The sequence below is a fragment of the Stegostoma tigrinum genome, chromosome 10, assembly GCF_030684315.1.
Source record: "Stegostoma tigrinum isolate sSteTig4 chromosome 10, sSteTig4.hap1, whole genome shotgun sequence".
Lineage (NCBI taxonomy): Eukaryota > Metazoa > Chordata > Chondrichthyes > Orectolobiformes > Stegostomatidae > Stegostoma > Stegostoma tigrinum.
The window spans coordinates 61,997,365-62,009,488 of NC_081363.1; the positions used below are offsets into that span (position 1 = coordinate 61,997,365).

The 12,124-nt window shown below is 43.2% G+C and overlaps 1 protein-coding gene across 1 annotated transcript in view; it reads left to right on the forward strand.

Annotated features, from left to right (window-relative positions):
* The first annotated feature begins 2,806 nt into the window (after positions 1–2,806).
* prkd1 (protein kinase D1) overlaps positions 2,807–12,124 on the forward strand; it is a 323,251-nt gene continuing 313,933 nt past the window's right edge. The window contains exons 1-2 of the mRNA XM_059649207.1: positions 2,807–3,095; positions 3,443–3,769. Coding sequence (XP_059505190.1) covers positions 3,578–3,769 — 192 coding nt within the window. The 5' untranslated portion in view covers positions 2,807–3,095; positions 3,443–3,577. The remainder of the gene's footprint in view (positions 3,096–3,442; positions 3,770–12,124) is intronic.

A 12,124-nucleotide genomic window follows, 5' to 3' on the forward strand; every position in this document is an offset into this window, starting at 1 on the left:
TTTGTTAATCGTCTCTTTGTATTGTTTCCTTTCAGCTGGATAGCTGGATTCCATCACTCAGTCTGAGAAAAAACTTTACCCGAAAGAGCACTGGTATACTAGTCTACTCGTGGCTTCTATCATCAGGGCCAATATGCACTGGTCAAAAAGGAACTGCTTAAGCATTTTAAATTCTGGTTTCATCTGGTCAGGTCATTTCCCAAGGGTACGGAAATTTGAAGGTACACCTCTGGCCCTAACTGGTACATTTGTAAGAGAGCCTTTTATTAAAAACTCCGTGGCAATGAATAATCAGTGGCACTTACCCCAGGCAAGAGGGAGCAAACCTTTATGATCAGTGAACTATGATGCAGGTTTCGATAGTCAAGGTATTCAAGTCTTAATGGTGCCACATTGTCAGAGTCAACTGGAGACTGAAGTTCCGAAAAAAGGTTTTAACTGAATGCTCTCTGCTTTTCTGAAAGCACACACCCTGTTTGGGGTTTAATTCCATGAACAAAGCAGCTCTCTGGTATCTTTCCAAATCTCAATTCTTTTCAGATGTAAGTTGAGACAAAAAGTTCAGAAGTTTGTTCTGCTGCACAAGCTGTCACACTGAATCTGTCCTCATCTTAACATCTAGAGATGCACTGTCTAGATTCAGGTGACTATCAGGTCCAAAGAGTCTGATTACCTTCTGAGCAGGCTCAGTGCTGAGGCCAATATCAGCACTCCAACTGAAATCCGGGTTAATATTAGTAAATTTCACACAGATGGAGAACGGAGGTTTCTTCTAAAGAAATGCAGAGGATGCTGGAAATCTGACATAAAAGCAGAAAGTCATGGAGAAACTCAACATGTCTTTCAGGAGTATGAAGAGGTCAAACCAGACTCAAAACTTGGTTTCTCTCTCCACAGATGCTAACAGACCTGTTGAATTTCTCCAGCAATTTCTGTGTTTTTTCAAACCGGATTTGTTTTGTTTTGGTTAGAACACAAAGCAGCCCTGACTAATGGGATCTGAACCAGAGGTCAGAAAACATCTATGTAATGTGAAAAATGTTTTCAGTCTAGATAGTGACACATTGCAGAGCAGGAGTGTAATTGATAGACTACTTTTCTATCTATCTCAAACCATTTTAAATGAAAAAGATTTAGAACACACTCATGTCAGATTTAGAAAATAACCCACAATTTAAGGTTAGGAGTAGAAACTATAGAGGAGATGTGAGGACAAACTTTTTCACCTGGAGGGTGGTGGCAATTTGAAACTCTCTGCCGGTAAGAATGGCAGAGGTCGGAACCCTCATAACAGTTAAGTATTTAGTCGCACACTTGTGATGCCAAAGTATATAAGGCTATGGTCCAAGTGCTGGAAAACAGGATTAAAAGAGTTTGGTAGTTGTTGTTTGACTGTTGCAGACTGGGGCAGAAGGGCTTTTTTTTGGTGTCGTCGATCTCGCTGACACCATCTGTAATGTTGAGTATCTTACTGCACGACTGTGGTCCCTTGCGCTCGGAATTCATAAAGGTGATATGTTGGGGTCCTCAGCACAAGACCCATTAAAAGAACGGAATAAAGTGGGGAAGCTGCTGACACCAGATGTGTTTTCTGTATAATACAGGATCACTGCTGTCAGTCAAACATACAATGAAATAACATTAATATTCCTGTATGGCAACCTCTCAGCATTTTGGTAATACATAGAGATTTCTCTCAACTGAATATTTAGGAAGTTTTAAACATCAAACATCCCGCCGCGAGGTGACTAATTGTTATTTTCAGTCTGGTATAAAGGGCAGTCTATATTTTGTTGGCTTTATTTTAAATCATTTGAACATTAAGGTAAGGACATTTATTTCAATGCTTTTGTTTAAATTGAGAATAGCAAACTCCAAACTCCTGCACGTTTAAAAAAAATAACGTTGTTGAAAGTTTCTTTTGGCAATATCGGGGGATCAACTCCTGAACCAACCGCAAACCGGGAATACGAGTTCCTTCAGAAATTTTCTTCAGATACTGGAGTGAAGTGGGAGTCATTCGGATGCAGGTGATGGGAGTCTTTCTGTTGGGCTACAGAAGACAGGGCAACGGGACACGGGTCCCTAATCCTAAAGGAAAAATTCAGTGCGTGGGTCACCCCTAGTCACAGACACTCGGCCACAGGAACACAGACGCCAACATCCGACGCAGACACGCACAGATAGGCTCCCCTACTCCAATTCACCCTCACACAAGCAGACACCAAATACACAGAAATGCACACAGTCTCACTGACACACACATATAGGCAGGCACACACCGACAGACACATCGATTCAAATACACGTTCACACCCCTTTCCAATCCCACAGACTGCTCTGACAAAAATATAAACTTGTTTTTGCAATTACACACCGCAATCTGAAAATATCTTTTCTTTAAAAAATTCAACTATACCTTATTAATAAAATAGTATATTTATGTACATAGTCACTAAAGCAGTTCGGCTCTGTACAGTAGCATATGAAGAAACAAACAAACATCGGAGTTTGACTCTATCCAGCAAACAAATCCAGGCATCTGTTACTCGTAAATAGTTATTGCAGGAAAGTGGACTGCTCAGTTTCCAGACCATAGCTGAAACTTAGTTTGCAAAGCTCTGCTGTGTGCAGTTACTGCTCCAGTATGGGGACTGTCTTGTGTCTTAAAACAATCTTTTCGAAGTATTTCTAAGAACAGTAATTAAGATAACATTTGTTCTAAGTGAAAGTGGAAGGGGTGGAACTGCGTTTGACATTCGCTTCAGAGTGACAGCTTGACGGAAAACGTTATAGAAATGTTGATTATAGCCTCACACTACCCGCAGCCCCCACTGCCAGCCCTGCCCCCTGAATTTGCAATGCTAATATCGGCAAACTGGAAAGGCCATCATTAAGAGGGGGAGCGCCTGCTGTTACCCAGTGTCGTCCTTGGCCAGGGCAGGCTTCTGACACGGGTCTTCCAGGTGGCAGGGTCTCCCAGAGGAGAGAAGTGCACTGCTCTGGTGCCGGTGAGGGGAGGGAAGGAGGTTGAAGAATCGGAGATACGGAGCAGAGCACAGCGGACCGAGTTCGTGTGACAAGAGTGAAACCAGGTACGGGGGACATAGAGACACAGTTCAAGAGGGAGAGATAGTGGTGCGGACACGCCGGCTGCGATAGAGACAAACACACACAACAAACGAACAGAAAGTGAGGCAGAGATGGACAGAGGGAACAGATGTACAGAGTTCAGTGGAGAGAGAGAAAGTAAATAAGGGGACAGGGTCCAAATCCGTCCTACTGGCAGTGCCTGGAGGAGGGCAGGGGGTAGCAGCACGGCTCTAGGGACCGGGTCTGGGGGCAGCAGCGGGGGTTGGGGGGGTAATCGGGGGTGTGGGGAGATTTGTCCAGCTTTGGACTCAGCTGCTTTCTTACAGCCGCTTCCTGTTTGCTTCTTTAGCCAAAGCAGCAACAACCCTTCTCCCCCCCTCCCACCTCTGTCGCCATCTTCCGCCTTGCTGACTGTAGCCAGGAGAGTGTGGGACGTGAAGTTCCGAGAGAGAGAGGGAGGGAGTGGAGCTCCGTGCTGCTGCTGATGAATCCGGTCCCGGTGATCCGCTCGGGTAGCCCCTGCTCCCCTTCATCCCCGGGAGCAGAGCGGCTCAGCCCCCACGGTATCCCGTTCCACATCCAGATCGGCCTGAGCAGGGAGCCCGTCATCCTGGACTGCAGTCACTTCTCCCTCGCACATGTCCGCGAAATGGCCTGCTCCATCGTGGACCAGAAGGTAACCCGAGTGTAAAGTTGGCGCGGTCAGCGGGGACACAGGGGCAGGGGGCGAGACACAACGAGAGAGGTCTAAAGATAGACCAGGTGGGGGCAGAGGGGGGTGAGGGAGAGGTGGTGGTCAGACAGAGAGGGAGAGGGGGTTCAGTGAGCGGGGGAAGGTGTTCAGGGGGGTCAGAGAGAGGGGGAGGGGGGTCAGAGAGATTGGTGTTAAAAAGCGCGGAGTTCAGAGAGGAAGGTCAGAGAGAGGGGAAGGAGGGTCAGAGAGAGGGGAAGGAGGGTCAGAGAGAGGGGGAGGAGCATCAGAGAGAGGTAGGGGTGTTAGAGAGAGGAGCTCAGAGAGAGGGGTCAGGAGCCAGACGGGGATGGGGTCAGACAGGGAATGAGGGGGTTTTCGAGAGAGAGGATCAGAAAGAGGGACAGAGTAGGTCAGAGAGGGAGAGAGAACGGGGCGAGAGAAGGGGGTCAGAGAGGGAGCAGAGAGTTGGTGAGGCTGGTAGGGAGGTCTGGAAGAGTGGCAGGAAGAGATAAAAGGGGTGGGGGGGGGGAGATATGCAGAAAGGTAGAGATGGGATGGGGGAGCTGCTGGAGAGGGAGAGAGAGTTGAGGGAGAGCCAGAGAGAGGGGCTGAGGAGAGGGACAGAGTCAAGGGGTTGGGAGAGATGGAAACAGTCATTCAGAGAGAGAAAAAAAACAAGACAGACAGAGTGACGGAACGAGACAGAAACAAAGAAAAATAAGGATAGTGAGAGCGAAAAAGACTTGAACTTTTAAGAAATCGAAAGGAAACATTGTTATGTCAGCGGTCGCGATGTGCAGCGATGTGCAATGGGGTTTTCTGGTGTTGGAGGTTTGGAAATACCACTCTGTCCTGACTTGAGAGATGGAGGCCCCCAGCCCAGGTTGTTTCCATGATGAACCCCTTCCCCCAGCCTTCCCACTCTGAATCTCAACCTTGTCTGCATTCTGACCTCCCCTTCCCCCGCTTCCAAACTAATGCCCCCTTCCCTCTCCGGTATACTCCTTCTCTGGCAGCAGAAAATAGTTTTATCATTCAGAATGAACTGTGCAGGCGGCACAGCTCGTGGTAACTTAAGAGACTTGAACCTCTCGATTCTAGTTTATTTTGGCCGGGCGGTTGGCTGAGTTTTGACAATTGTTTTGGGCTTCCAAAGTGAAGCCGAATAAGACCACTGGGAAAATCTGGATAATGTACCAGGTTTTAGCAAATTGCTGTCTGTGAAACTGTTCTTTGTCATTGTGAGACTGTGATAAACGACATCCACAAATATTGTTACTCCCGTCTGTTAGGGTAGACACTAAGGAGACTGATTTCTGACTACTGTAAATTGATGGATAACCTGCTTTCATGTCAACAAAGTTTAATTTTTAAATAAATATATATTTTAAAACTTGGATTTCCCACAAGAACTGTTTTTGTTTCCACGTTTTGGCAGTTTGATTTCTTATCCAAAACAAACACAAACGAAGTTGGTGCATAAAATTTTGTTTCAATGGTCGAGTATGTTGCCTGGCAACAATCAAATTGTCAGAAATTTTGACTTAAAACAATTGGGAGGTGTTTTGCTTGTCAGAGTGCAAGTGAACAGATGGCCGTGGTCTGCGGTCTGTAGATTTGGATTTAAAACGTTTACAAGGTGGAAAGGCATGTTGTGCCGATAACCGTGGAAGTTACATCCTGGGAATAAAAACAAAACAAACTGTTGCTTTCAGTTATATTTTACAAGCAACACCGACAAGAAAATTGCGGCTAAAATTAATTCTGAGAATTAAAAAAAAGAAATAGCCATAGAGTTATACAACACAGAAACGACAGACCAGTTACGTCCAACTCGTCTGGTCCCATTTGCTACCATTTGGCCCATATTCCTCCAAACGTCTTCTATTCAGGTATCCATCCAGATGCTTTTTAAATCTTGTAATTTTACCCACCTCTACCAGCTCCTTTGTCAGCTCCTTCCATACAGGCATCGGTCTCTGCATGAAAATGTTGCCCCTCAATGTCCTTTTTTTTATCATTCCGCTGTCACTTTAAACCTATGCCCTCTACTTCTGAACTCCCGTACGCTGGGAAAAGACCCAATTCACCCTATCCATGCCCTCATGGTCTTATAAACCTCTATGAGGTCACCCCTCAGCCTCTGACGGTCCAGGGAATATAGCCCCAGCCGGCTTCAGCTTCTTCCTATAGCTAAAAGCCTTCAATCCCGGCATAATCTTGTAAATTTTTTCAGAACACTTTCAGGTTTAACAACATCTTTCCAATAACAAGGAGACCAGAACTGAATGCAGTGTTCTGAAAGTGACCTAATCAATGTCTCGTACAGCCACAACATGAGATCCTAACTGCTATACTCAGTGCACTGATAAACAAAGGCAAGCACGCCAAATGCCATCTTCACAATCCTGACTACCTGCAACTCCACTTTCAATGAACTATATACCTGCACCCCTAGGTCCCTTCATTTGACAACACTCCGCAGGACCCTGCCATTAAGGGTATATGTCCTGCCCTGATTTGCCTTACCAAAATGCAACACCTCACATTTATCTAAATTAAACCCCATGTGCCATTCCTTGGGCCATTGGACCATCACGGTTCCCGTTTACTCTGAGATAACCTTTTTCATTGTCCAATATACCACCTATTTTGGTGTCATCTGCAAACTTACCAATCATTCCTCCTATACTCACGTCCAAGTCATTAATATAAATGTTGGAAAGCAGTGGACCCAGTACCATCCTTACGGCACACCACTGGTCATAGGCCTCCAGTCCAAAAAATGACCCACCACCGCCATTCTCCGTTTCCTACCTTTAATCCAATTTTGCATCTAAATGGCTAGCTTTCCCAGATTCCATGTGATCTAACTTTGCTAACCAGCCGACCATGCAGAATCTTGTCAAACACCGTGCTGAAGTCCATATAAACAATGCTTACGGCTGTGCCTAGATCATTCTGTGTCACATCTTCAAGAGACTAAATCAAGTTAGTGAGACACAATTTCCCACACTCAAAGCCATGTTGCCTCTACCTAATCAGCCCCTTCCTTTCCAAATGCATGTGAGTCCTGTCCATCCAAATCCCTGTGACAGCTTGCCCAACACAGACGTCAGGCTCACTGGTTTGTTGTCCCCTGGCTTTTCCTTGCCACCTTTCTTAAATAATCATACTATATTAGCCAACCTCCAATCTTCTGGCGCCTTGCCTGTGTGGCTATTGATGATACAAATATCTCAGCAAGGGGCCCAGCAATCTTTTCCCTAGCTTCGGACAAAGTTCTGGGATACACCTGATTAGGTCCTGAGGATTTAACCACCTATATAGATTTTAAGATGTCCAGCACTTCCTCTCTGTCATAGGGGCATTTTTCAAGATACTGCTAGTTATTTCCCAAGTTCTCTCGCTTCCATATCCTTTTCCACAGTAAATATTGACTTGAAACACTCATTTAGCATTTGACCCATCTCCTGTGGTTCCGCATATAGACGTCCTTATTCATCTTTAAGGGGCCTTATTCGCTTCCCAGTAACTCTTTTTCTCTTCATGTATTTGTGGAATCTTGTTGAATTCTCCTTAACCGAAGCTATATTATGTCCCCTTTTTGCCCTCCTGATTTCCCTCTTAAGTACATTCCTGCTGCCCTTATACTTCACTAGGGATTCACTCGATCCCAGCTATCCAGGCCTGACATATGCCTCCTTTTTCTTGATCAGAGTCTCAATTTCTCTAGTCATCAGCATTCCCCCCACCTAGCAGCTTTGCCCTTCACATTAACAGGGACATACTGTCCCTGAACTCTTGTTATGAGCAAAACTTAAAATCTAGTGATGTGGGAGGGAAACAGTGAGGCACACACTACCAATGAACGTCATATACTGTCCTTCTCATGTATGCTTCATATACATGTTCAAATGGATACCATATACAATAGTGCATGTGTAAATATACGTATATACTGTCTGTGTTAGCGTTTGGGTCACCGGACCCAAAACGTTAACTTTGATTTTTTTCTTCACAGATGCTGCCAAACCTGCTGAGCTTCCAGCAACTTCTGTTTTTGTTCCTAATTTACAGCATTCACAGTTCGTTCAGATTTTACAAATTGTCTGTCATTGGCTATGTTGAAATTGGAAAGAATTTTCACCCAAAACTTTATTTATTATTAAAACACCAGATGGATTAAGAGTGCCAAGTATCTGATTTTTTTCTATTATTACTGGACCCTGAATGATTAGAAATGTGAAGTAACTTACCCATTGTTGATATAATAAGGTGTTTATTTATTAGCGATCATATTGATAAATGATTGAAATAATAATGAACTTCCATCAGCCTTTTGTTATATTATTGCATGTTTCTAATCAAGTCACCAGATAATTGTCAATTTTAAAAATAAGATACTTATCATTTGGGATAACCAGGTGTACAGCTGGATGAACACAGCAGGCCCAGCAGCATCATAGGAGCAGGAAGTGCTGCTTGGCCTGCTGTGTTCACCCATCTCTACACCTTGTTATTTTGGATTCTCCAGGATCTGCAGTTCCTGTTATCTTTGATACTTATCATTTGGTTAGGTTAGTATTTATGATTTGTTTAATGAACAACAAAACAGGTCAAGGAAGATATTAGTAGTAGGCACTACATAGAAATTACTCTTGTGCTGAGCTCATGACAAATGTACCATGTTAACACAGAGAAATCTCTAAACTGAGATGATGTGGCAATACAGTCACTTTATTGCTTTTATTTCCACTTTATTAACTGATGAATGTTATAAGAATATTTTTAAAGCCTTTGTGAAGATTTTTTTGAGAAGTTTGTAGCTCGGATTGTGGTTGAGCTTGTAGACATGCTCGCCGAGCCGGTGGGTTTGGTTGCAAACATTTCGCCATCCTGCTAGGCAACCTCATCAGACCGCCTCCTGTGAAGCGTTGGTGTTCTGTCCCGCTCGTTAGTTATATTCCTCGGTTTTCTGGGGTGATTGGTACAATTACTGATTTTGTTTCTCGGTGTTTTGTGCACAGTGTCTAATTCAATGTGTTTATTGATGGAGTTCCGGTTGGAATACCAGGCTTCCAGGAATTTCTTGGCGTATCTCTGTGTGGCTTGTGCGATTATCGATGTGTTATCCCAATCGAAATCATGTCCCTCGTTGTCAGTATGTAGTGAGACAAGTGAGATTTAGTCATATCTCTTAGTGACTAGTTGGTGTTCATGTGTCCATATTGTCAATTTTCTTTCGATTTGACCTATGTAGTTTTTCTCAGTTCTTGCATGGTATTTTGTATATTACCCCAGTTTTGCTGGTTTTGGGTATTGTATCCTTTATGTTCATCAGTAGCTGTTGTAGTGTGGTTGTCGATTTGTGGACTACTTTAAAATCTAGGAGTCTGAGTAGTCCTATGGTCATCTCTGAAATGTCTTTGATGAACGATAAGGTGATTAGTGAGTCTAGTCATGTTGTGTCTTCCTGTTGTAATATATCTCTCTTAGGTAACAGTGGATTGTGCTTTGCGGGTATCCATTTCTTTTGAAGACTCTGTATAAGTGTTCCTGTTCTGCTTTGTGTAGTTCCAGGTTGCTGCAATGTGTTGCGACTCATTTAAATAGTGTCTTAATGCAGCTCAGTTTGTGGGTGTTGGAGTGGTTGCTAGTGTAATTTAGTATTTGGTCCGTATGTGTCGTCTCTCTATTTACGCTAATCTGGAGTTCCCCGCAGTTTTGTGTTCCACTATTTAGGCCAGGAAGCGTGTCGGTTGTTTTTCTCATTGCCTTTTCTGAATTTTATCCCAGTAAGGATGTTGTTTATGTGTCGGTGGGTTCCTTCCAGTTTCGTACGTTTAATAATCACAAAGGTGTCATCTACATATCAGACCCAAAGTTTGTGTTTTATAGTGAAAAGTGCTGTCTGTTCAAACCTTTGCATTACTGCTTACAGTCCTGATACTGAGGATCCCATTGGTGTGCCATTGATTTGTTTGTATACGCTGACGTTGAAGGTAAAAGTGGGTTGTGAAGCATAAATTATAAACATCGACTCAGCCAAAGTAACAATTGTCATAATGTTCGACGAATCAAGTAACAGGCAACCCATGACACCAACAACATCAGGAAGGATGCCACCATGAAATGTACTAAACTGGAAGGAATCCACTGACACATGAACAACATCCTTACTAGGATAAAATCCACGAAAGAGTATGAGAAAAGCTACTGACTACCTGCCTTGGACATAATGGCAGAACGTAAAAACGACGGGGAACTCCAGACTATTGTATAAAGAAAGACCACACATATGGACCAGATACTTGATTACACTAGCAAACCACTCCAACACCCACAAACTGAGCTGCATCAGGACACTATCTGAATGAGCCACAACACATTGCAGCAACCCAGAACTACTCAAAGCAGAACAGGAACATTTATATGGAGTCTTCAAAAGAAACGGATACCTGAAAAGCACAATCCACTGTTACCTCCGAGACAGACCACAACAGGAAGACATAACACGACCAGAATCACTTATCACTCTACCATGCATCAAGGACATTTCTGACATGACTCACAGAACTACTCAGACCCCTAGGTAACAGAGTAGTCCACAAACCGACAACCACCCAATGACAGCTAATGACGAACATACAAGACGCCATACCCAAAACTGGGGTAATATACAAAATCCCATGCAAGGACTGTGAGAAAAACTACATAGGCCAAACCAGAAGAAAATTGACAAGACAGATACATGAACATCATCTAGCCACCAAGAGACATGACCAATTCTCACTTGTCTCACTACACACGGACAATGAGGGACACAGATTCGACTGGGACAACACATCGATAAGCGCAAAAGCCAAACAGAGACATGCCAGGGAATTCCTGAAGACCTGATATTCCAAGTAAATCTCATCAACAAACACATTGAAATAGACCTTGTATATGAACCACTGAGAAACAAAACCAGAAATAAAACTAATCGATCCAGCAAACCAAGGCAGATAAATAACAAGCGGGACAGGACACCAATGTTTCACTGGAGGTGCACAGACGATGTTACCTAGCAGGGTGATGAAATGTTTGAAACCAAACCTGGAGCATGGCGAGCATGTCTACAACTTCATTATGAGAATATTATTTTAATTTTTCACTTTAAAATGAAATTAAGTTGCACCAGTTTAAATATGGTATACATCTTTTATCTAATTATCTGGGTACGTCAAATTGTTGTAAAATAACACTTTCATTCTTAACTGAATCCTGCCAGGGTTGTCAAATTTTGGGTTATCTTCTTCCTGTTAAATTCAAGGATTTAATCATACTTTAGTGAATGTATGTTGCTCAGATGGAACAGTTAAGACATTAAGTCCCCATGGAAAAGTCTTGAATGTCTAATCAAATCTGCCATTATGTATTTTAAACAAATTATATGAAAACACCACATGTGTTTATTAAAATACTCTCCAAATAAACTGTAATATATTTCAAAACAGAGCTTGAGAGAACAAAGCAAATTAAAATGTGATCATGATGCATCATTGCATTTAAATGGAAATTATCTGCAGTGTCATGATAGACAGCAACTGAACAGCTAAAGAGAAGAATTGACAATTCGTTTTGGTAGCATTTGGGGAGCCAGTTAGCTCAGTAGGTGAGACAATGAGCATGAGGTTCAGAATAGTAGAGCATTCAGTCTCTGTTGTGGCTGAGGTAGACCTGGGGGCTGTTGTAAAATCATAGCATAAAATATCCTGGTCTGGAGAACCCCAGTAAGCAAAGATACTACCTGGAGAAGAAGAAGGTAAGATTCACTCTCTCACAGCCTTGTATTGCAATAAAAAGTCATCACCATAATCCCAGAGGGCTGCTCTCTCTCATCAGAGAGAGAGAGAGAAATGGAATTTAACCTGAGGGTCACTGCCTCAGGGAAGGGGAATAAATTATGAAGGGAGGCCATCATGGTAACTTGAGCCAGTACAGGAATTGAACTCATGCTGTTGGTATCACACTGCAAACTGATCAGCTAGCCAACCAGCCACCTGAACTAACTGGCCACCTCTGGCACAGAGCTCTTTCTTCACTTTTTGACTTTCCTTTCAAATGAAAACATTTTCTTGTTTTGGACTCAAATTGCAAACTCTGCTTTGGTTTTCCAAAAAAAATCCTAATCTTCCTCTTTTGTACTGCTCTGTATTTGAATTCTGAAGGAGACCTAGATTAACACTAGAGAGTACACTGACTGTGCCATATCAGTCTAATACTTCATGTAATCTCAGTGCTCGTGCCAAACTAATGGTATCTGCAATCAGCTGTGCCACATGTCTGAAA